A 25,316-nucleotide genomic window follows, 5' to 3' on the forward strand; every position below is an offset into this window, starting at 1 on the left:
TGGCACATGCCTATAATCCCAGTGACTGAGGAGGCTGAGACAGGAGGATCTCAAGTCCCAGGCCAGCCTCAGCAACTTAGCAAGATCCTGAGAAACTTAAAACAAAATTTTTAAAAGGACTGGGGATGTAGTTCAGTGGGTACAATCCCCAGTGCCAACATAATAAATAATAATAACAACTTACTGCAAAGACGGGCTAGGAATGTAGCTGAGTGGTAGAGCTCTTGCTTACCACATGTGAGGACCTGGGTTCTATCCCCAGCACTGCAAAAAAAATAGTGTGAAGATGCCAGATGTGGTGGCACATGCCTATAATTCCAGTGACTTGAGAGGCTAAGGCAGGAGGATTTCAAGTTCAAAGCCAGACTCAGCAACTTAGTGAGTCACTTAGCAACTCAGCAAGACCCTGTCTCTAAATAAAATATTAAAAATGGCTGGGATATAGATCAGTGGTTGAGCACCCCGGGTTCAATCCTCAGTACCAAAAAAAAAAAAAAAAAGTTTGAATATGTATTTTAAAGAGAAGATGTCCACATATATAGGTTTACCTATATAGAAAATATCACATAAAAGATACACAAGAAGTTGGTAATGGGTTGCTTCTGGGGTTAGAAACTGGTACACAGGGAGACTAAAGTGGAAGCAAAACTAACTCTTCATAGTATATATACTATGTTCTTTTGTACATTTCAATAGAGTACAATGTGCCTGTGTTACTTATTCAGCAAAAAGACATTGCAAAATTGTGATCACTCTGGTTGCTGTGTGGAAAATGGACTAAGCAAGGAAAGAGTGGAAGCAGAGAATTCCTTAGAGACTCTGGCAGTGGTCCAGTTGGGAAATGGTGGTGATTCTGCATATGGAGTTGGGAATGGAGATGAAGAAAAGTGGACGAATTCAAGATAGCCTTTAGAGGCAGAGCCTGCTGGATTTGATATTATTCCTGCTGTATTCCAAGCTGAAGTTGCCTGTTCCTCCCTGTTTAAGAGATATTTGTGCATTAGACATTGGAACTTGGCTTACTGACTCTATGCTGAATTCTTTGACATTTTAGTGGGGGAGGGGCGGGGGGAGCACACAGGGTGGGGGGGGGCGGGAGGGGTTGTTAGGCTTCTTCCAAGTGCTGAAAGCCTCAGAATTCCAGAGACTGTCTAATGCAGGACCCAATTGTGAACATGTGCCCTCTTTATTTCCATTTGCAAAAGCTATAAACAGTTTTTAATGACCATAAAAACAAAGTCATGCTGAAGAAGACCACTCATTTCTCAATGGAGCTTGCTTTTTTTTTTTTTTTCAGAGAGATGCCAAAGGCCAGTACCTGTTTGACCTTCTTTGCCACCACCTGAACCTACTTGAGAAAGACTATTTTGGGATCCGCTTTGTGGACCCAGATAAGCAGCGGGTAAGTCAAAATTCAAAGCACAAAGGGAGCAGAAGGTCAGTTAATAAGCCTGAATTCTTAAATTATTATTCATATTCAGAGTTTAGCCTTGGGAGTCAAGGACCAGCCAGACCCTGCACTTGAATGCCTTTGCTTTAAATCATAGCATTAGACCTGGAAGCACCTTAGCTAGGGCTCATCTAGAGAAGTCTGGCATTTTACACGTGCAGAAATGGAAGCCTAAAGAGCTTAAGTGATTTGCCCAAAGTAGCCTGGTTTGAGGCATAGCAGATGGGATAGTGTCATGGTCTTAGGGCCAAGTGCACTGGGTGGGCTTTTCCTGCCCCCTTTCTAGTAAATGGACTGTAATTCAATATTCTGGTTAGGCAGGGCCTCACTGAGGCACCATGCCAACCCCATTCGGGAAGACAGAGAGACTGACATGGACCCTTCAGAACCTTGCACATCCTGCAGTTCCAGCTCTGCTCTGTGTAACAAAGGCAGTTCTGCAGATAAGAGGTGTTGACAAGACTGTGATGCTCCAGACAGATACAGGAACAAGCCCATTATCCTTAGCCTCTACTTCATCTCCAGCTTCACCTCCCTTGACCTTCTCCTCCCTGCTGTAGTGAAGCCAGACAATACTGTGGCTCTCCAGACATACCATGCCTTCTTTCCAGAGCCTTCATCTTTGCAGCTCTGCTGCTGGAAAATGCTTCTCCTTTTCCTTACTTGTCTGTACTCCACACTTTCCTTCTTGCTACCTCCATTTCACACTTAAGATCTTACTGTGGACTCTCACTTTCTCAGGAAGTCTTCTCTAACCCTGCTCTGTATTAAGGGCCTTCTCTGGATCTGTATCCTGTCATAGTACTTATTATACCTTGCTGCAGTTACCTGTGTTCCCTGCAAATGTGTGAGTTCCCCCAAGGACATGGACTTAGATTTTCTTACTCATCATGTCTTCCATGTAACCAGCACAGAGCCGGGAATGTTGTTGATGCTCAAGGAGCATTTGCTGAAGAAGGAAGGGATGAATGAGTTAATGATTTAGAGTACCCTATCTCTCACTTCCATCTGCCCATCTTGTCCATATCTGCAGTTGTTATAATTTCCGTTCATCCTCCCTTTGCTGTCTGTGGGGATGTGCTCTTCACATCCACATTAAAGTGGGAAAATGTGCAGAAGCATCCAGCCTCTCACCACCCATGTTTATCTGCCATTTTCCAAAAAAACAGTATCACAAATACCAGAAGGCCCTCCTTTTATGGGTCCAGGAGTTCCTTCAAATTCAAACATGGGGTTTGTCTCCACCATCTTCAGGGGGCAGATCCCTGCACTGTGGGGGGTCACCACACTGAGTGGATATGCCCCTCACCATGTTAGAGTTGTGCTTTTTTTCTTTGATGCCCTGAACCATTTTGTCTTGCAGATTACATCTAGGGTTATGTACTAAACACATGAGCTTCAGGAAAGAATATAAAGGACCATGTCCCTTTCCTTTGACTAGCCCTGCTCCAGCTTCTCTCTGATGTTTCATTCCTCCCAGCCCCCAAAAAGTTCTGAGCAGCGTCAGTGTTTGGGAAGTAGTGGTGGGGTCAGCCCTTCACTCTATAAAAGCTCCACTCAATGACATAAATACGCTTCTTAGCTCTAGACTAAGCAGAAGGCCAGAAAAAATACGTTGATGCCAGGAAGCTACATGTCCCTCATCCTACTGTAGGAGCCATTCACAATAAAATGGTAGACCGCTTTGTTATATCTAGTGTGTGTTTGTTTGGTCTGAGCTTTCTGTCCCTAAAAAGGAAGGTCCATTACCCTAAAATCTATTCATTTCCTAGAGGTTCTAGTGTGTGAAACAAAAAGGGCAAAATGTGGGCTGGCGTTGTGGCTCAGAGGTAGAGCAGTTACCTAGCATGCATGAGGCATTGGGTTTGATCCTCAGCACCACATTAAAAAATAAAATAAAATAAAGGTATTGTGTCAACCTACAACTAAAAAAAATAAATAAATATTTTTTTAAAAGAAAGGGCAAAATGTGTCCTGTAGATTTATTTATTTGTTTGTTTGTTTGTTTTTTAGTTAGACTAGAACGTACTTGAGGAGAATCAGAATATACATGGAGGTGATAAAGATTAAAAGGTAGAAGAGCTAGAGAGAGAAGGAAATGGGAAAGAGGAGGACTAAACATTTATGACATGCCCACTGTGTGCCAGGCTCTGCTGTGAACACACACCAGGCCTTTTCGGCTGATGAACACTGAGCACTGAGTTGTCTCAGGCACTAAGCTAAGAGCTGCACATATGTTATTTCATGTAATCCTTAAGATTAGTGGGAACCAGTGTTTATAATTATGATACCCATTCTTCAGGTGAGTCAGTGAAGACTCTGACAGGTTAAGTAACCCCCAACCAAGATAAATCGCAAAGCCGTCTCAAGCTCAGACCTGTCTGAATGCAGAGCCTGTGTGGTTTCTCAGATGCCCCACTGGAACCACACCTGGCAGCCGTGGCAAGCAGTGCACTCTGCACCTGGGGGGTGGGGAGTGCTGTGCTGGCAGAGGCTTGAGAGGGCATCGAGGGTCTTAGGCTAACAGACTGGTAAAGAGAAGTTACCCTACTCCGTTGATTCATAGTGGAGGTGAAGGAAGTGAGCTCCCAGCTCCCCCGGGTATAAAGGTAGTCACAACCTGGCGCTAGGGTCCATCCCCACATCACTGCTTGCTCAGTAGGAATCTCTATATGTCTGGAACTCTCCTTGTCTCTCCTGAAGGAGCTGCCCTCATGCCCCTTCCCCATTGTTTCTGACTCAGACCTAGAGCCTCTGCCTTCCTTTGACTTTCCAGTGCACCCTTTCAAAGTCCCAGTGTCTGAAGATTGTATCACTGTGACCCATTTACTCAAATGCAGCAGGAAACCCCCCTCTGTGAATCTTCTTTACCTCCTCTCCTGATCCTTTCTCCCAGAGCCTAACATTATTAGTTTGCTAGGGATTCTGGGACCCAGATTTAACCAGGCAGCTGAAAAAGCAACTCTGGGCATTATCATATTCTTGGGATCCTCTCAAGAGTTCTCCACTGGACCCTTAACACCCCTTGGACAGGCTGTGACAGCTTTCCACTCCCTTCCCAGCCCTGCCTAACTTCCTCCAGCCTCAGTCCTTTCTTGAGTTCTCACTACACACAAGCTAAAGTCTTCTCTCCAGCTATTGCCAAGGGGAGTTGCCTTTTTGTCATTCAGCTCCATCTGCCCTCTGCTGATAATGCCTTTTCAGAGTCCTTCCTTTTAATTTCTATCTTCCTTTGTTTATTTCTTTTAATCTCTCAGTCTAATGGCTAGGGCGTTCTGTTTACTGAGCCCCTGACATTTGCTACGTTCCTTCACTGTACACAATTCCGGTGTGCTTTGAACAGATAGGCCTCCTCCGCCTTCACAGGCACAGCCTGGAACCCCAGTTGTTTCTGTACAATTTCATCTCTTGCCTTTGCTTCCCTGTGAAGCGGAGCCACGGTGGGCCATGTAATGTGAGAAGGACCTCTTAACCACATTGAGTGGCTATAATGAGTTGCCAGCCTCGTGGGAACTCAGATCAGAGGAAGCAAGAGAGCAGAATGTCAGCCCAGATTATCCATGTGGAGCTGACGGACGAACTGGCTCTTAGTGGGTCCATTAACTACATGACCCACAGCCCAGCCCAGAAGGTAAGAGCGGGGAATCGAGGGAGGCCAGGATACCGTCTGCATGGCCTTGGCCGCTTTCCTGCCAGAGGGAGGACTCTGCCAAGACATTACACTAGAGGGAAATAGCCAGAAAAAAGGAAAGCGTGGACCCAGTCCCCTTGTCCATTTAGCAGCTATGTGTTGAGCACTGTGCTAGGCACAGGTGGTAATTAAGATAGTTTCCTGCCCTCCTGGAGCTTACATCTATGGCCTTAAGCTACTTATGGGCAATCAAAACCCAAATAATAGCAGGTGTAGTCCTCTGCAAAGTGACAAGTTACCTGCTTAGCATAAAAACAAAAAAATACCAATAATAAATTGTATGAAGGCCCCATGTAGAATTAAGAAACAGATATAGAATGATCTTGTTGCTTCCTTCCCCAAAACATAAGTACCATGGGGAAAAATGTATCACCACTATATCCTATGAACATCCCGGGGAACAGGATAGAATTCTACACATTGGTTGTGGTTAATTATCTTATGAAACTTAGACTTTAAACATCCCCATATGCCAAGGAATCATGAGTATGTGTTCTCTAACACAAGGTTTGGCAATCTATGTTATTCAAACAAAAATGGAAGTATATGCCAGCCATCTCTGACTTCTCTCCATTTATGAAATTTCCTCTTGTCAATACTTTCTAGAGTTGCTGCCAATAGCCTCTATCCCACTCTTTTGCCCCCCACTCCTCACAAAAACAAATTCAGTACCCAACACACAACACTCAGTGAGCACAGCATTTCTCTGCTTGGGCCGGGTGGGCCTTTGTCCCCACCACACAGATGTACAATCATTGATGCCTGCTGGCATGCCAGGAACATGGCTCAGAACATTGGCACCCTGCTTTATAAAGAAGGCAGACTTTGCAGGGAAGCCCAGAGATGGCATGTGAAGCTGGAGCTATTCCCCGCCTCACAGCTGGCTCCATGGGGTGCTTATTTCAGAAAATCATATCACTCTTTACTCTCCAAGCCTATATTTCACAAGCTTTTGGACAGCTTTTACCCTAGGCTATAATCTGTCTAGTTATTTCAATTGGATAAAACAAGTTACACTTGACACTGCTTCTCATTAGGGTTTTCATGTCCTGCGTTCTCTGTTTCAGCATTGGTTGGAGTTTACAAAGTCGGTTGTGAAGCAGCTGAGATGTAAGTATTCTGTATGAAAAAAACTAAAGCCTCACCCTTGGGGCGGGTGGATGCGCCTCCCAAATGTCAGAAGTCTACAGATATGATTTTCCCCTCCTCTGAGTAAAAGCTGGCCCTAATTGAGGATTTTCTGCTGGAGGTTCAGCGGCCTCAGCACATTGGGGGGACATGTTCTGGGAGAGGGTCTCCCTAATGGACTTCTTTTTCTCTGCAGCCCAGCCTCCATTCACCATGTGCTTCCGTGTGAAATTTTACCCCGCAGACCCTGCTGCTCTGAAAGAAGAAATAACAAGGTGAGGCTGCACACACTGCCCCCAGCTACTGAGACCTGTCAGAAAGGGCTGTGACCTCAGATCCTCTGATGTGGACACTCCTAACTCTTTATGAAGGAACTATTTAGGAAGGAACCCTTTCTACTAGAACCCACTTCTGTATTTCATTGCCACATTGTTTCTTAGCTCACCCCTCAGTGGAACCAGAGCAGCATGAACTTCCTTCAAATGTGAATACTTCATCTCTGCCTGCTCACTCTGAGGGGGTCTGGAGGAACTAAATAATCAAAAGCATCTTTCTGGTACCTATGATATGGCTGCTTTAGATGTTTTTGGAGAAAGCTGGGTTGCTTCTTATTTTGGAAGATAGACTCCAAAAATCTAGTGGAGGAAATGCCAAGGCCTGATATTGAAAGACAGGCTGGGAAATACGGAAGATTCTAAATCCAACTGTGTAAACTCTGGTGTGCCATTAGAACAGGTCCGTGATAAACTCTTTATTGTGAGGATCATGTTCTGAGGCAGGCAGACAGCTACATAACATGAATTCTATCTCGTCCAGCACCACTCAAGGATGAGAAAGAGCCTGTGTGCCCACAACCATCCTGCAAGAGGGTCAGTGAATAGGAGCTTCAGAGCTTCCCCAGGACTTTGTACATCGGAGCCAAATTCACACTAAAAGTCTCACCTCAAAGATTCAGGAGCTCTCTATAACAGGGAGTCCTTATTTCAACATAAGCAAAATCTTGATGTTACCTATAGCTGGTGGGGGCCATAGGCGAAGAGTAATGCCAGGGAGTTGTAGAACTGAGGAAGAGATGGCACCAACAGCTCAAATCCCTTCCCTGCAATCTTGGAGATGGCAAAGATAGGAATGAGGCTATTGCTGTCATATCGATGGCTTGTCCTGCATAGACTTGGAGATCTATTTCTGGATCCTAATCTACTTAGGAAAATCCCAAAGAAAAGAAAGAAGGAAAAAGAAAGGAATAATATAGAATTATTTTCATTGCCATTCTGAAGAGCATGCTTTCCATCAGGTGAAAAGAGCAAAAGGTGTGGTGGCATACACCTCGTATCCCAGCTGCTCTGGAAGCTGAAGCAGGAGCATTGCAAGTTCAAGGCCAGCCTGGGCAATTTGCAAGAAATCTGTCTCAGAATAAAATAACAAAATAAAAAGGGCTGAGGATGCAACTCAGTGGTTCAACACTTGCCTAGCATGTGTAAGGCCCCAGTTCAAATCCCAGTGCAAAAACCAAAACCAAAACAAACAAAACAGAAGACCACGGAAAGAGAAAAGAGCAAAAATTTCCCTAAGAAAGGAAATCAGGAAATGGAAAAGAAAAGGACAATGAACAGGAAGCAGTGTAAGGAAAATAAGTAGCACAAGGAAGGAAGGGGTTTCTTACATGGACCCAGCATGGGTTGTGGGAATCTTCCTCTGATGGAGTCAGAAAGATCCTGTGTGGATCTTTCTGTGCACCCACTTATTTTAAAGCACTGAGGATAGTGAGGTGTGTAGTAGCTAGAACCAAACTCCATGTTCCTTATGGGGCATAGAAACTGCAGGCTCTGCCTATCCTCATAAAAGTGGGGTGACTCCCACTTGTGTCTAAAAACTAACCCCAGGGGCTGAGGCTGTAGCTCAGTGGTAGAGCACTTGCCTAGCATGCAAGAGGCACTGGGTTCGATCCTTGGTACCACATAAAAATTTAAAAAATAATAATAATAAAGTAAAGGCATTCTGTCCATCTACAACTACAAAAAAAAAAAACTAACCCCATCCATATTAATAAGCAACCCTGTAGCTTCAGACAGTAAATGAGGGCAGAACCAATGTTTCACAATCAGGGGATCAATGCACTGATTAGGTTAAGGCTTTCATAACCCAAACATTTTACCTCTAAACTTTCTTGCAACTTAACCAGAGAGGAGTTTTGTTAAAGTGCTAGTCCACTTCAGCTCTGAGCCCCAGCCCTCACTGACGGTGCCAGGGGAGACCCCTATGTGCCTGTTCACATTTCCCAAACAAGTTTAACACATTCTTGTTGAAAGCCCAGTTCCTCACATCCTAACACCAAAATCAGGATTACCTGGTCTCCACTTCACTGAACCAACAGTGGGGCTAAAAGGATTGATTTAATGCAAATCTGTGAGCTATCAGTAACATCACTTTCCTTGATTGAAAGACAAAAATATGTGGTTCTACTGGTCTTTAGGAGGAGTTCTTAATACAGCTTTCCAAATCAAATGTCACTATCTCATATTAATGTTCAGACCCTCCTACCCAAGAAGCAGAATAAACCTGGGAGCTCAGGTCCAACAAGTTATTTTTTTTGGCTGCTGGGCTCGGACATGATATTTAACTTCTCTGACCTTTGGATAACTCATTTATAAAATGGGGCTAGTAATATCTATTCTTCTTAGGATTGTTGGCAGGAGTAACTACTATACTAGTGTATTTTGCTTCTTGATATACCCCCAGTGAGCCTTTCTCCGAGCAACAGCTCAATGTGTTTGCTGCTAGATTGATTACATGCTCCATGTAAGTGCAGCATTGGGACCATGGCCAGGCCTCTCACCAAGTCAGCAAACCTGGACACTGGCAGGTTTATGAGCTTCTCTCCCATCTGCATGCATGCATGCTAACCACCTTGGACAATTTCCCCTCTCTTCACCTTACCAGCCTTCTTTCCCAGCATTGTCAGTGGCATGAACCTCAGGGTGCCTCGCCCTGATTTGTGCTGTTCATGCCACCCCTTCCCTGGGGCATTCTGCAGGGCCATGGAATGAGCTGTGTTTCTCATTCACGTCCCTACTGATCTTAAGAGAGTAGATACCTTCCCCAGCCTCACTCAATACCCATAATTCATTCCTGGCTTAGATCCCTTTATCCCACCTTCCTGCCAAACTAATTTAGCTGTCAGTGTGTTGTTTTTTTTTTTTTTTTTTTCCTGGCAATGTCGGTCCTAAATTTCACTGCCATCTCAGCCATTCCTATAAAGCCAGATTGAGAAAAGGGGATGAAGCAGGGAGTGAAGAACTGCGCTTCAATTCATGTCTTGGATTCTTCCCAGAGGATAAATTTGGTTTCCAAATCCTGATTAATTTCTTTTGTCATTTTTAAAAGTAATAAATAGATTTTCTTGTCTAGGCTGGAGAGAAGACTGATAAAATAGGGAATTAGGCACCAGATTTAGCTTTTTCAGGGACTGCAGGTATATGAACTCTTTGGAAAGATCAAGTGATAAAAGGAAACAGAGTACAAGTGGAGCCCCACCTTACAGGGAAGCAAAGTGTCCGCCACACACCAGGGGCTCAAAAGACTTAATACAGTGAGTGACTGTGTACATTCACCAGTGGCATTTTAGTCAGTTTTTTTCACCACTGTGACAACAAGAACTAACAAGAAAAATTTTAGAGGAGAAAAGGTGTATTTAGCATTCACAGTTTCAGAGGTCTTAGTCCATAGATGGCTGGCTCACTCCTCAGGGCCCTAAGGAAGGCAGAACATCATGGCAGAAAGTCATGATGAGGAAAATGGCTCAAGACATCACACCAGGAAGCAGAGAGAGAGCCACTACTCCATTCACTGGTACAAAATCTATGTACCCCAAAGGCTTGCCCCCAGCCAAACCCTACCTACCTTTGGTCACCTCCATTTAATCTCTATCAGGAGATCGATGCACTGATTAGGTTAAGGCTTTCAAAACCCAAACATTTTAACTTTCTTGCATTATCTCATACATGAGCTTTTGGGGGATAGACACCTGATATCTAAACCATAACAAATGGAGTCATTAGGTCAATTATTCTTTCAGTGAATATCATTTGAGCCTAGCTTAGGCTAAAATGGATTGGTAAACTTTTTCTATAAAGGGCCAGATATTAAGTATTTTGGTTTTGGGGAGCCATACCTTCTCCATCGCAGCTATTCAGTTTTGTCATTGTAGTGTGAAAGTAGCCTCAGACAATACATAAATGAATGAGCAAGTCTGTATCCAAATAAAATGTTATTTCATTAGAAAGTCTGGCAGTGAGCCATAATTTGCTAGCCCCTGGTTGAAGAAATCATAAAGACTTGGGTTCAAATCCTGGATCATTCTTAATTTATAGACAGGAAAAGCAACAGTATCCATGAGCACTTAGTTTCCCCCGTCTATTAAACGGGAACAAGAATGGCAGTTATCTCATAGAGATGTTTTAAGGATTAACTCATTAAGTCCCAAGTTTTCAATTCTGTGAATATTTCAGTGAAATTGATATAGGTGCATTAAAATCAGTTGGAAATTATAATCTAAAGCTTATGTATCCTTTATATATGCATTCATATATATTTATGTATTTTTTTCAAACATTCTAATCAGTCACCTATTTTAAATTATAATCTAAAGCTTATGTATCCTTTATATATGCATTCATATATATTTATGTATTTTTTTTCAAACATTCTAATCAGTCACCTATTTTCTCAAAACAACAGAACTCTTAAAGTGTATGTTTATTTCAAAAGTTACCATAAGTATATTTGGATATAAATAGAGGTGTGCAGGGCTGGGGCTGGGGCTCAGTAGTAGCACACTTGTCTGGCATGTGGGAGGCACTGGATTTGATTCTCAGCACCACTTATAAATAAATAAAATAAAGATCTATCAACAACTAAGAAGAAAAAAATTAAAAATAAATAAATAGGGGTGAGCATGTAGAACAGTGCAGTGTGGGGCACCCAGAATGCACTCAATAAATGTGGGTCTTCATCATTATCACCTTGATTACCATATAGCTATCTGTTTCCCCCCACTGAAATGTTCATTCCATAAGAGTGAGGTCTCAGTTCTTTTCCCTTGTGCATTATTTCCTGTCACTGTGGCAGAAAAGAAAGGGGCAGCCTTGTGCCACACTCTCCCTTGAAGCCATCTGTGGATTCTTCCATGAGCTCATTTCTTCTTGTCTCTAAAGAAGGTGGTTTGTTTCTTTAGGATGTGGACTTGCCCCTCCTTCCCCTTCCCTCCCTTCCCTCTCCCCTCCCTTGCTTAAGAATGCCATGAGCCAAGTTGGGCACGCCTGTGATCCCAGTGGCTCAGGAGGCTGAGGCAGGAGGATCATGAGTTCAAAGCCAGCCTCAGAAAAAAGCAAGGTACTAAGCAACTCAGTGAGACCCTGTCTCTAAATAAAATACAAAAAAGGGCTGGGGATGTGGCTCAGTGGTCAAATGCCCCTGAATTCAATCCCTAGTACCAAAAAAAAAAAAAAAGAAGAAGAAGAAGAATGCCACCAGGCTTTATCCTTGAACTCCCTACAGCTGTCCTATCACCAGAAATCAATAGGAACCACCCCTGGCCCCAACGGTACAGAGACTTGTCTCCATTCTGGTTGACCTGAGATCCTGCCAAGCACCCATCAAGACCACAGCTCTCAGTGTGATGGAGCATCTCCCCCCTGGAGTGGGGCTGGGAGCTGCAATTGGAAGCTTTAGTGGGGTCTTTGCAAGCCACAGCAGCACCCCTGCACACAGACCCTGAAGAGCTCCCCGCAGGAGGATGGATGTTCCTTTGTCTGCTCAGATTTGTTTTTAAATATCTCCTTTAGTCCAGTATGTTCTGTCCCCGAGTATTGGGCACCGATGAGCAGAACAGCATGGGAGGATTGGTGGTTGAATCCAGGCCTGGGGAGTGATCAGTGAGTAAGGGGCAAAAGGTTTGCATCCACATCCTGCCAAAGCCTGGGGAAGGTGGGAGTTGGAACAGTGAGAGGCAGAGAAGTGCTAGCTTGCTGTCTCCCACACACCGTGTGGCATTTCACTGTGGGAAGCAAAGTGAAGACAAGCTTGATTTGGTAGATCCATCTTAATTATTCACTCAACATGACGTCTTTTTTCCTTCGGTTTTTCTTGGCAAACTCAAGCAGAGTGGGTATGGTAGGAGGAGGGAAAAAGGTTCTTGTTAATGGCCAAGCTACCATTCTCACCTTCCCTTTCCTTTGAGGAAGATGGTCCATCCCAATGTGGTAAGAAGGATGCTTTAGAATTTTCTCAGAACAGTGCTTCATAAGCTTTCATCTATGTACCAATCACCTGGGGATCTTGTTAAAAAGTGCTGGTGTAGGCCGGGCCTAATAGTCTGAGTCTCCACAAGCTCCCAGGTGATGCTGATATTGCTGATATGCAACTATATCCTGAAGAGCAGTTTTACAAGATAAAGGATGTGGAATTATTTTCTTCTTCAGTCTGAAAACAGAAACAATGGAAACCTCCAATAGTCTAAGGGGGGCCTAATTTCTTTTGGTTCCGACTGGTGGAATTTTAAGGGAATTTCATTACTTTTCCATTACTTCCCTAGGGACGCTGCAGTGATCTATGGCTAACTAATAGAGTACCACAAAGCCTAGCCTAAAATAACAAACATTTATTATCCGAGTTTCTGTGGGTCAGAAATTTAGGAGCAGCTTAGCTGGGTGGTTCTGGCCCAGGGTCAGTCATGAGCCTGGCAGGGACTACAGTCATCTGAAGGCTTGACTGGGGCTAGAGAATCCTCTTCCAAGATGGTGCACTCACATGGCTGTTGGCAGAAAGCCTCGGTTCCTTGCTGGCTTTTGGCAAAAGGCCTCAGTTGCTCACCACATGGGCCTTTCCGTACAGCAGCTTAGGCAGACAAAATGAGTGATCCAAGAAAAAGTGTGAGGAGGAAGCTAAACGAGTCCATGAACCCGTCTCAAAAGCCAGACCTTTCCCTTCTGTTTTGTTCTTTTGCTAGAAGGGAGTCACAAAGTCCAATCCACACTCAAAAAGCAGAGAATTAAGCTCTACCTTACGAAATGAGGAATATCAAATCATTTGAGCATGTATTTTTAAAATACCACAGAGGCTCCCTGGCCAGGGGCCACCATGGGAGGTAACTCACTTGAGGGTTTGATGGACCTGCTAATCTCGCGGGTTTGCTCTTCTTAGGAAGATTATGATCATCCAAGATCACATCCCTTGTAAAGGCATTTCAAAATGTGAAGTTATCTATTCCATTCCACTGTGACAGTGTGCATTCCATTACTTGTGAAACTACAAAGCAGTTAGAGTACAAGGAGGGCAGTAAAACATGAGCCAGTTCAGGAGTCCAGCAACTCCAAATTTGAATTCTGTCTTTGTTACTTAGTTGTGTGTCCATGAGAGAAACACTGATGCCTCAGATTATCTGGAAGAATGGAGTTAGCAATTGTGCCTGTCTCAAAGTGTTTTATAAGAATTAAATGAGATATTAAATATAAAGTATGTGCTGAGCATGGTGGCACATGCCTGTGCCACCATGGAGGATCATGAATTCAAGGCCAGTCTCAGCAATTTAGTGAGGCCCAAGTAACTCAGGGAGACCCTGTCTCTAAGTAAAAAAGGACTGGGGATGTGTCTCAGTAGTTAAGCACCTCTGGGGTTCAATCCCTGGTACCAAAAAAATTAATTAAGTGCCTAACACCTGGACCTGCAGACAGTGAGTGCTCAGCATGTGTCAGTTACCATTATTAGCTCCTGTTCTTGTTATTCTGCCTCCACCAAGGCCTGGTTATATATTTGAAGAGATGTTGGCCACAGATTTCTGCTTGATTTTCATGCTTCCTTCACCAGTTCCTCTTCGTATACTTTATTCATATTTGGAGAGGTCTGGTTTACCTGTCCCAATAATCACGGGCTGTTTCCACATTGGACAGATTCTGTCAACAAACCAAGGCCCAACTCTTGAGTTAGTCCCTTCACCCACCGGTCTACTTGATTCCAAAGGCACAAGGAGGCCCAGTGTGTCCATCTCTAATGGCATGGTTTTCATTTTCAGTACTGGATGATGAGGCTGGCTCCTTCCAAATCCCAGCACTGGGGCCAGGGGTTGGGGGTGGATGGAGCAACGGGGCTTTTACCAGTAAGTGCCATTTATATTTTGAGCTGCCTAGGGAAGTGGACGGGTTGTTTTGAATTTAACCTCAAACCAATTCAAAGCAAAGTGTTTGAAAGAGTCTCTAGAGAAATGAAAAATGCATTTTTTTCCTATGGTATGTTTTGAAATTTTTAAAAAATGTAGTAAAGGTGTCCTGACAAAAATTTTGATAGGTTTATATTACATATTTATGTCTTTAAAGCAATCAAAGAAATCTTTTCTAGTTCACTCTCTGTTTTCTCTCCAGGTATTTAGTCTTCCTACAGATCAAAAGGGATCTCTACCATGGCCGCCTCCTCTGTAAAACATCTGATGCTGCCTTGTTAGCAGCGTATATCCTTCAAGGTAATGACTTTTGACAGGATAAATTTGCTTTTCATGCTAAGTCCTTATTACATTATTTCAGTTACCACAGATGACTACTTCTTGGATCTAGACAGTACCTAGCTTGAAACAGAGTCCAAGTTGGAGGATTTTGTGCAGGTTCCCTAGAGCCAGAAAACACAGAGAGCACTCAATCCTACACCGTTCCTAAGGTCTCACTGCCAGCCCCATAAGTCCTTCTGACTCTAGGAGATTTGCCCTTGGTTGATAACGTTATTGAGACTCTGGAGAGTAATCAAAATCAATTTTTTTTGTATCCTCTCATGCAAATCTCTTAAGGTGTGAAGTGTCTATGAATTCTGGTATCTATTTTATAGAGATCTTTCAGTTCAGATTGCTCAACATTGAAAATGTTTCCAAGATGTGTTAATAAGTTAAGAGTTGAGCCTCACATCACAGCTGATGCCCAGATGCCCAGACTGGCTTTTTTTTTTTTTTTTTGGCAAAAACAGTGGGAGAGTCATGCACTCTTCACATATGTCCCTTTATCCTTTCATGAAATGTTGAGGATTCCCAAGTGCCACTTCTTAGTCCTTAGAATGAAAGTCATTACAACTGGATCATTTTGGACCACAACACTAAAATCATGAAGTTTCCATCAAAGAATCTGAACTCTTAATTGGAAATACGTGAACTCTCAGAAGCAACTTCATAAAGAGAAACTGGAAAGTGCTTGCCAATAAGAAACTAAAGTCCTTCTGGCAGGAAAAATATCACAACTGTGTTAAGAATATAAAAGTCAGCCCATTGCCATTTTGACTTCTCAGACTCCTGTTTTAAAAATCAGCTAAGTGGAATAGTCTAGCAAGTGCTTGCTAATTTTGAGGAACCCAAAGGGTACCCTTTTCTTTTTAAAGAGAAACCCTGGCCTGACCTAATGTAATTTTAAGCTCTAGTCTTTTCTTCAGTTTTACCCTGAGAATCATATTGAATTCTGCTACTTTTTTTTTTCTTCAAAGAAGTACTTGATGTCCAACATTGATGTTTTCCATTTGGTACTTTCTACATAAAATCAAAATAAATTATTCCAAGGTTCAAGGTCACTAACAAACTACAGGGGAAACCTTTAGTCTCTTGCTAAGTAATAGAAATTCGCAAGTAATTTGAAAGGAACTGTGAGTGTTACTGAAAGTTCAGTCCTTGTCTCCAGTGCCAATCCAATAATGAGGACATGGCTTTGAGAAAAAGGAAAAAGAAGGTTTATTGCTTTGCTAGCAAGGGAGAAGCACAGGGAACTTCTGTCCCAGAGGCTGTGATTCTGCCCATCAAGGGGAGCTGGGTTTTTTACAGAGGTGATTCAAAGACTACATTCCTCTGTTCTGTCAGAAGTTGTAATTCACTTGTTAATTTGGGAGATGATCATATCTGAGATCTGCTGGTGCCATCCCCAAAGTCTGAATTACTTCTTTCCTATGGTAGGTGTGTGTCCAAGGACAGATAACCCTGCTGAGGATAGGGAAAAAAAGATAATCCTGTTTCCCCTGAGCTTAAGAAGGGGAGAGATTAGGGAGAAGAAGGGAGAGAGGAAAAGAAAGAAACTTGTTCATTTTAAAAATAAGTTGCAGTGGCAGAGCAGCAAGGGCTATAATCAAAACATAAAATGGACCATGGTTACATGAGTTAGAATTATAGTGAAAAGGCCCAAGCCATAAGAACAATATTGGCTGTGAGAGGAGGGAGGACATGTTTTCCTCCTAATATTTACTCCTCTCTTATCTGAAGCAGTCATGACTTTCTGTGGAAGGAGAGGACATCCACAAAGCAGCTGGAACCTCCTCCTTCCTTTTGTCACACCCAGAATGCTCTCTGCAGAGCACTTCACATAGAAAAAGCTGGATTCTGACTTGGAGCGCTGCGGAAAGCACTGTGGGTCCATAGCCCTCCCAGAGTTCTGTGATCTGAGATCTCAAGAGCTTTGAACTGCTCCATGCATGGCCAGAGGAGAAAGCCCCTCGTTGAGAAAAAGCCTTAGAACTAAATAAAGTCAAAATAAATTACTTATTACTTCCTTAGAAAGCAGGACATTGAGAAATCAGCCCTAGAATTTGGTGCTTCTAAACTTGATGACACTGTCTGGTTCTTATAGCCTGACACATGGTCAACCGTCTGTGAATATTGAATTTTTACTGTTTTAAAAATTTGATTTGGAATAAGGGTTGAGTTCTAAATGTGGATCATGGCTCACTCATCAACTAGCTTTGTCCCTGCCAAAATCCTCAAAATGAGCTTTAGATTTCTGACCCATCTCAGGCGCAGGAACTCTGTCTTCCTGATCAAGCTCACCATTTCCTGCTGTTTTATAGAGCATTGCTCCCAGGCCCATACTTTATGACTGAATGGTTGAAGACCATAGTGCAGCCCTATGCTCTTTTATTGCAAATTTACTTGTGGGTGACCTCAGAACACAGGGTTAGCTCTACTTTCTCTCTGCTTAGACTTGAATGTCAACTCAGTGAGCACATCCAGGAAAACAAAGGTGGACATGCTCCTAAGGCACCTGCCCTCTGCCCAGCTGTGCTTGAGACCCATTGGCCTTTGTAAATCTGGTGTGTGCTTTGGCTGCTACTGTGTGTGTTAATATCTTGTTGCTTTGCAAGTGATGATTTATCTGTCTCCACACAATTCTTCTACCTCCCTTTAAAAGCGGAGATTGGAGATTATGACCCAGGGAAACACCCTGAAGGCTACAGCTCCAAGTTCCAGTTTTTTCCGAAACATTCAGAGAAGCTGGAAAAGAAAATTGCTGAGATTCACAAGACAGAACTCAGGTGTGTGATGCTCCCTGCCCTTCCTTCCCCTGGGATGTAGCATTGTCAGTGATCTACTGACAACACAAGCCCAACTCTGTGTGCTCACTATCCAAGAAGAGTGGTTTAGGCCAAGGCTTAAAAGCAAAAAAAAAAAAAAGTTGCTTTTGTGTTGCTGGGGAAATGGAGAGGGATTAGGCTTTGAGAGGTATTTGCTTCATTAAGATAAATGAAGTACAGAGAGAAGCATTTACAGTGGACAAGTAAGGGAAAATCTTAAAAGAAAAGAAGATAGGGCTAGGGGTGTGATCTAGTGGTAGCATGCCTGAGGCCCTGGGATCTATCTAATGTATTATGGAGAAAGAGAGGGAGAGAGAAAGAGAAGGTGTTGACTTGGGTTATTTTTAAAAATAATAAATAAATAAAAAGTATGACTCTGATGTCAGTCTGTGGCAGTGTCATGATAGGTAACTTCTGGTCAGAAAATGGATCACACAGGCTGGCCTCTGACTCACAGACATAGTGGGATATCTGGGGGTCTGTGTTTTTAGCACTGCCTAATTCCACTACACATCCTGCTTGAAGCCCCCGACCCCACACAGAGGGATGCAGGGGAGAAGTGGTTTCAAACATGGAGTCTTGTCTTGCTCGATGTCTCTTAGTTTGCCCAAAATTATAGAATTCCATAAAGAAGCATTAATCCATCCTTTTACCCACATGAAATAGGATCTGTGACAAAGACTTACTTTAAAGAACAAGAATAGGGTGTTTGGGCTCCACTCAATGTATCATGATGGAATGGATCACCCAAACTGATAACTATGAAAAGAATCAGTATATGCAATAGAATATCATAATAGCAAAATGTTATGTCACTGGGCTGGAGTTGTAGCTCAGTGATAGAGTGAGGCACTGGGTTCGATCCTCAGCACCACATAAAAAAATAAATAAAATAAAGGTATTCTGTCCATATACAACTAAAAAAAAAAAAAATATATATATATATATATATATGTATATATATATTTGAAAAATGTTATGTCACCGTTTTAGCACATTACATACTTTAAAAAAAAATCTTTAAAAATGTTTGTGTGTTCACTGTTCTGAGGAAGAACTGTACTGGGGAGAAGGGGGTGTTTCCTAATGATAATATTAAATGAAAATTAGTTCCTTTTCTTCCCGCGCCCACACCACACCATTCCTTCTCCACTCTAAGGTATTACCAAAGAATGTAACCCAAAGCCTCCTGAGCCTTGGGAGCCTCCTGAGCCTTTGTAAACAGTCCCTATTCCCATTGTGGGTTTCAAGCCAGGTTCCAGACTCCAGAGGAATAGAGACACCTTATCAAGGTTATGATCTTCGGTGTTTCCACCTCTCCCTGTGCAGGGCCCCATGGTTCCTCACATCTCTGTGTTGGGGATATAGTGACCCCTTGTGGTAAGGTCAGATAAAACAGACCTGTGTGAGGTCTCATTCATACATTAGGGATGTCCAGCAAGAGCTGCCCAGAGGGTCATAGAGGTCAGAGTAATAGAGGGGAGAGTACTCCACAAACCTTGTTCAAGGCAGGAGTTTCCCCTAAGAAATGATGCTAGCTTTGAGGGCCCTGGGATTTTGGCCAATCCAGGGTGAATGGAGCCCACACTGCCCACCACCCTGTATACAGGGAATGAGGATGCTTCTTGGAAGGCACAGTGATGCTCTGGCCACCTCTGGTGCCAAGCCCTTTGCCTGCCACAAAAGTATTTTTTCCTGTCTTGGGTTCACTGGCAGATAGATGTAACTTCACACTAATACCTTCACACTAATACCTACTGACACAGGTTCAGCCTCACCTTCATAGTGTAAAAATGTGTCTGCTCCCTTCAACTCTGATGTGAATTCATGAGGGCCCAGGCATGTGCTTTATTTCTGTCTATTTTCCAGCAAGTAGCACAGAGGCTGGCACATAAAGGTATTGAGCGAGGCCTCTTCAGAGGGACTCTGGAGGGAGTCTAGCCTCTTTCTTACTTGGGTGGACATGTCTTCCTTTCCTACCATGTTACTTGGCCAGTGATAAACTTAGAAGTGAGCAACTTTCAGTCCCGCCCTCCAGGGGGTCAGAATCGCTGACATCATGCTGCCCACCCTTCCTCACACCAAAGCCCAGCCCACATCTGCAGAAGCCCATCTGCTCTTCCAGGGCTCTATGCCCATGTGTGATCCTGATGGTGATCATGCCCCTGGTTCTGTGGTGAGCTTATCTACACACCTGCAAAAGAGGCAGCTTGGAGGAGAGTGATGCAAAGGGCTCTTCAAAGATGGCTGGGATCCACTGCTGATTTCTTCCTTTTCCAGCTTATTTCCTTTTCGTAGTACCACCCTATGGACAGGCAGAGCTGTTGTGGAGTGTGGGGAACACAGTGCTATCTCCTAGATTATAGAGAAACCTGTATCCTACATCGGAGCTACAGATGTGCTTTCCCCACACACACACAATGTTCAAAATTGTGAAATACCACAAAGTTAGCCCCTCTCTCATGTGCCTATAATCTCAGCACTTAGGAGCAGCTGCACTCATTAGATGCAGGGAGTACTCCCTAGTTTGCCACAGACTCCACCACTCCCTATTGTTCACATTCAGCCCAGTGATTCATTATGTAGCCTGTCTCACTCTGAAGTTACATCTATCTGCCAGTGAACCCAAGACAGGAAAAAATAATTTTGTGGCAGGCAAAGGGCTTGGCACCTAGACTTGAATCCCTGAAATTGGTCTAGAACCAAGGAGAGAGCATACTCTATAGAAAACTGGAGGTATGTAGCTCACTCAGAGCACTTCTTGTAGAGAGTTTTGTATCAGAGGAACCTCTGAGAACAGGAAGCCCTGAAATCATGTCATTTTCTTTATTCCAGTGGTCAAACACCAGCAACATCAGAACTGAACTTCTTAAGAAAAGCACAGACATTGGAGACTTATGGGGTGGATCCTCACCCATGTAAGGTAAGACTCCCCATGTGGGAGACCTCACTGATTGTGCCTCCTCTACAGGGTGACAGGAGCAAAGGACCATATGCTTAGGACCACATGCTTATCCCCTTCAATGTGTGCAGGAGTGGCTCTTCCAGTGACGGATGCCAGAGAAGATGTCTCAGGTTGAAAACTCCTCTGGATTCCATGCTGCATAATTCTGTGGTGCCACATAAATGTCAGAGCACCAGAAAAGAAGTCCATTTAAATAACAATCCAAAACTGGGCCCTATTTGGCCAGCAGTGGGTAATTTGGTGGAAATGAAGAGAAGAGGAATGTAGAAGGCCCCCCACAGGGAGTGATCAGAAGCACTCAGCAACTGCCCACCCTTCCCTGACCCGTAATCTAGTTTCTTTCCAAAAGTGGGTTTTATTGACTGTAGTGACAAACGTCACCAGAAGGAACTGCAGTGGAGTCACATTTAATTCCATTATGTGCCTGTAAGGGTGAGATGGGAACCAGCTGGGGAAGTTGCGCCCAGAGAAACCTCTGTAATTACTCACACGTATCTGGCATTTTGGAGATGATCACCAGCAGCCTCAGTCCCTGCTGAGAGCAGCAGAGACCCGTGGCTTCTTCCTGTCATCTCTCTCTGCCTCCCTCCACTGTATCCCCCTGTCCATGGTGCTTTGAATTCTCACTCTCTGCCTTAGTTTCTCCACATTTCTGCCTGCCTTTCCAATACCAGAAAGGTTACAGCACTGCCCGTAAAACCAGCTATGGCTAGGTGTGTTAGTGCCACCTGTAATTCCGCCACTTGGGAGGCTGAGGCAAGAAGACCGCAGATTTGAGGTCTGTCTCTGTGACTTAGCCAGACCCTGTCTCAAAATAAAAATTAAAAAGGGCTGGGGGTTGTAGCTCAGTGACAGAATGCTCCTGGGTTTAACCCCCAGTATCACAAAAAACAGTTTTCCAACTTATCTGAAGGAGATAGTGTCAGCTAAAAGCTGAACAACATCAACCTTCCTGAGAGGTGAGAGGAAACTAAGTTTCAAGAGCAGCGTGTTCCCTTCCTAGGCCATGATAACTGAGCATCAGACTGGGTAGCTTGAACAACACAAATGTATTGTCTTGGCTCTGGAGGCTAGAAGCCTGACATCAAGGTGCTGTCAGGGTCGACTCCTTCAGAGGGCCTCAGAGGATCTGTTCCCGGCCTCTTTCCTTAGCTTGTAGATGGCTGTCTTTCCCCTGTGTCTTCACACTGTCTGCCCTCTGTTCATAGATGTCCAAAATCTCCTATCTTATAAGGATACCAGTTAAATTGGAATAGGGTCTACACTAATGACCTCAGTTGAACTTAATTAGCTCTGTCAAGATCCTGTCCTCAAATAAGGTTACATTCTAAGGTACTGGGGGGTAAGACTCCCACATATAAGTCCGGAAGAAAGGAAAACACAATTCAGCACAAACTATGGGGACATGGGGACAGAACAGTGTTTTCCTTGGCTCCCTAGTGAAATGATGGTGAATTATCCTTGCGTAGGATTTAATATGAATCTTAAAACATTCTGGCACTTTGAAATCCTGCTTGTCTTCCAGACCCCATAACTGCCTATCCACTAGTACAGTCAATTGCCATCTGGCCCCTGTGTTCTTGGGCCGATACTGTCAGAAAACATATCCATGCCGGTTTATACCGAAGAACTGATATACCGATACTTACAAATTAGCAACGCTTCCCAAATAATGTTTCCTGTGTAACAGAGGTAATTTAAACCTCTCTATCAACTGCTCAGACACTCTCAGCAGATACCCCATGGGAGTGAGAGCTGGGGGGGCGGGGGACAGCTGGCCCAAGGCTCCAGTCCTTGTCTCCTACTTACTGAGGCTTTTGGAGACTTCTGATCCTCACTTTTCTTATCTGTGATTAAGTACACAGTAGATGTTCAATAACTGTGCTCCCTGAGCTGCTGAGTCACTCCAGAACCTGAAATGACATAGCTGCTTAAAGATAGATATGGCTAAGTAGAAGGTATGGGGATCATGTCTGAATTTGAGCCCAACTTGCCTAATCCATTTGAGGCCACTCATGAAAGGAGTCCCTGAGCTGGGCTTACAGCACAGAGGTGGGCAGGCAGTGACCCCAAGCACAACAACTAACTAGAGGTGGGTGGGATTCTCCACTGTTGTCCATAGGGGTCTGGAAGTCATGGAGAATGGCAGCCAGACTGGTTACCAGCCCAAATCCACATGCACCCAACAAATACCGGTCTCCTGGCTCAGCCTTGACTTTGATAAGTTTGTCCAACATTGGACATAGAGAGGCTGAAGAGGCTGCAGCGAGAAACCAGCATTCATACCCTTTGTGCAGCCCAATCCTATATATCCTATCATCTCACCTCCACAGCATCAATTCCTAGAAAGGAGGAGGGAGGAGGAGGGACCAAGGGAGGGAGAAAAAGAGCAGAATGTGGCACGCCTTCCAACACAGGCCCAGTGAACTCCTTTTGCATCATTTCTAATTTATTCCTCAGCCAGCTATGGGGAAAGGGGGCTGGATATTATACTCCTGGTTTTATAATCAAGAAGGCTGATGTTCTGTTGACATCAAGGTTCACCAGGCCCTGAGTAGCAGAGGAAGAATTCACACTCTGGTCACGTACGTACCCTATGTAAAACAGAAAACACGCCCTACACGCTTACTTTGGGGAGGTGGGGGTGGTCATCTCATTGGACTTCCCTGTTCCTGGGCCCTTTGCCTCTGCTTACCGGGGGCTATGTCAGGTTTGCAGGCAGACCCCACACATGGTCCCTTGGCTCCTCTCATTAGGCTTTAGCCATGGTTTCCTCAGCCCTCCTGAGCAAGGAGAGCAGTTTGGGAGCCTTTACTCTTACCAGTAAGTAGAGTCACCTTAGTGATGTGCTACCAAGTACTTCCCTTAATGTCGCTACAAGGAGAGCTGAAACAAGCTGGTGCACTTGGTATAATAAATACTGATGATTTCTATTAACAGAGAGGCAATTCTGGGCCCGGGGAATCTGGGGCATGCAGCCCTAGGGAGGACAGAAGAAGAGGAATCGTTTTGATAATTAAATGAAATCAGAACAATGCTTCAGCTGGGCTCTGTTCTCCTGTACAGATTAAGAAGCTGCTGTTTGTCCTGTACACACTGGTGGTTTCCTTCTGCTCAGAGTGTCTTATCTGGTCCTGGGACCAGAAGGAGGAGCCATAAACCCTGTGTAGGACAGCCAGAGCATTCCTTTAGCTAGCAGGTGTGCAATAAGACCCAAACTCCAAACTTGTACAAGCCTGTCCCGAGCTTTCTGCCTCAACTTTCAGTTCCCCACTCCTGGCAGAAGCCCCCAGCTGCCCAAGCCCATTGTTGCACGTTCCCTGCCCCTGATGCCTCTCTAGCCTTAACTACCTTCTTGTTCCATCCAAGCTGGCCCCAAGGTTGTTTTCCTTGAGTCTCCTGTAGCAGTTAGACTCATCACAGATACCCAGCCTCTGCCTGACCTTTTTATCATATATGTCTCAAAAGTGCCATTTATTGAAACTCTGCATGTGCTAGGTCCTTTCATACATTATCTCAACCTTTTGTCTTTTTTTAAACCAGGGATTGAACCCAGGGATGCTTAACTGCTAAGCCACATTCCCAGCCTGTTTTATTTTTATTTTGAAACAAGATCTCACTAAATTGCTGAGGCTGGCTTTGAACTTGAGATCCTCTTGCCTTAGCCTCCCGAGCCACTGGCATTATAACATCTTTACAACATCACTACCAAGAATATGTCTTTTATTTTAAGATAAGAACTCTGAGCCTTTGAAGGTACAGATAATAAAGAATAAGAGGGGAATAAGAAGTTCCCTTTGAGGGACTAACTTAACATGCTTAAAGTTACTGGTTAGGACAATACTGAGACTCAAACCCAGAGTTATCTGGTCTCAATGCAGTGCTTTTGCTGTTACTGTTAATGGTCTTCCTTCTGCCGATATGGCATTTGTTTAGGCACCAAGCATGAGTCACCATCAATTCTGATAAGACACAGACCTATAAAGATTTCTAGAATCATGGGCTGGAGTTGTAGCTCAGTGGTAGAGGCTCTGGGTTCAGTTCTCAGTACTGTGTAAAAATAAACTTTAAAAAAATGATATTGTGTCTATAACTAAAAAAATTTTTTTAAAGATTTCTGTAATCATTATAAAAAAAATTTAATGTAATTTTACCAGTTTATATCTGCTCTGTATAGACCAGGAGAAAATTGATTACAGCAGGATCTAGATTAGATAACAAAAATAAAATTGTACTGTTTCTCTGACCTTAAAATAGGATCATTACTTTCATCATCCAGCCCCCTTTCACCCTCTTTAAATAAGAAATACTTCCTCCATCTTGACAAGTTGCTCCTGACTTCAGAGGATGTGAGGTGACTTTCCCACCATGAGTGGGCCCCTCTTGGTTGTGCTATGGACAGGGTGATAGATTTCACTTCTGAAATGATGAACTTGACTAAAGCCACTCAGATGGCAAGTTTCCACCAAGAATTCCATTTCTGAGCTGTCATAAAGTGCCATCAAGTCTCTTATAGGGTGCTACCACCTCCTCTTCCTTTCCATTCTAGTTTCTTGGAGCTAAGTTTAAGTATTTTGAAACTGTGATTTTTCATGACTGACTTAACGGTCCCCCAACCATTAGCTCTTTCAGAAATGATTTATTAGTGTCTGGAAGAGCATGTGGAGTCATCTTTCCTATTGTTTTTCAAGAATAAGAGGCTTCATCCAAGACTGACTAAAGAA

General features: G+C 43.7%; 1 protein-coding gene across 9 annotated transcripts in view; it reads left to right on the forward strand.

Annotated features, from left to right (window-relative positions):
* Frmd5 (FERM domain containing 5) overlaps window positions 1-25,316 on the forward strand; it is a 307,318-nt gene that overhangs the window by 260,121 nt on the left and 21,881 nt on the right. For 8 of the 9 annotated variants that reach the window (XM_078049690.1, XM_078049689.1, XM_078049691.1 and 5 more), the window contains exons 2-7: window positions 1,298-1,402; window positions 6,209-6,251; window positions 6,466-6,544; window positions 14,684-14,781; window positions 17,465-17,588; window positions 20,463-20,550. In XM_078049690.1, coding sequence (XP_077905816.1) covers window positions 1,298-1,402; window positions 6,209-6,251; window positions 6,466-6,544; window positions 14,684-14,781; window positions 17,465-17,588; window positions 20,463-20,550 — 537 coding nt within the window. Of the gene's footprint in view, window positions 1-1,297; window positions 1,403-6,208; window positions 6,252-6,465; window positions 6,545-14,683; window positions 14,782-17,464; window positions 17,589-20,462; window positions 20,551-25,316 lie in introns of those variants that run through there. The other variant, XM_040276015.2, reaches the window with a different exon arrangement.

Source organism: Ictidomys tridecemlineatus, chromosome 5, assembly GCF_052094955.1.
Source record: "Ictidomys tridecemlineatus isolate mIctTri1 chromosome 5, mIctTri1.hap1, whole genome shotgun sequence".
NCBI classification, from domain to species: domain Eukaryota; kingdom Metazoa; phylum Chordata; class Mammalia; order Rodentia; family Sciuridae; genus Ictidomys; species Ictidomys tridecemlineatus.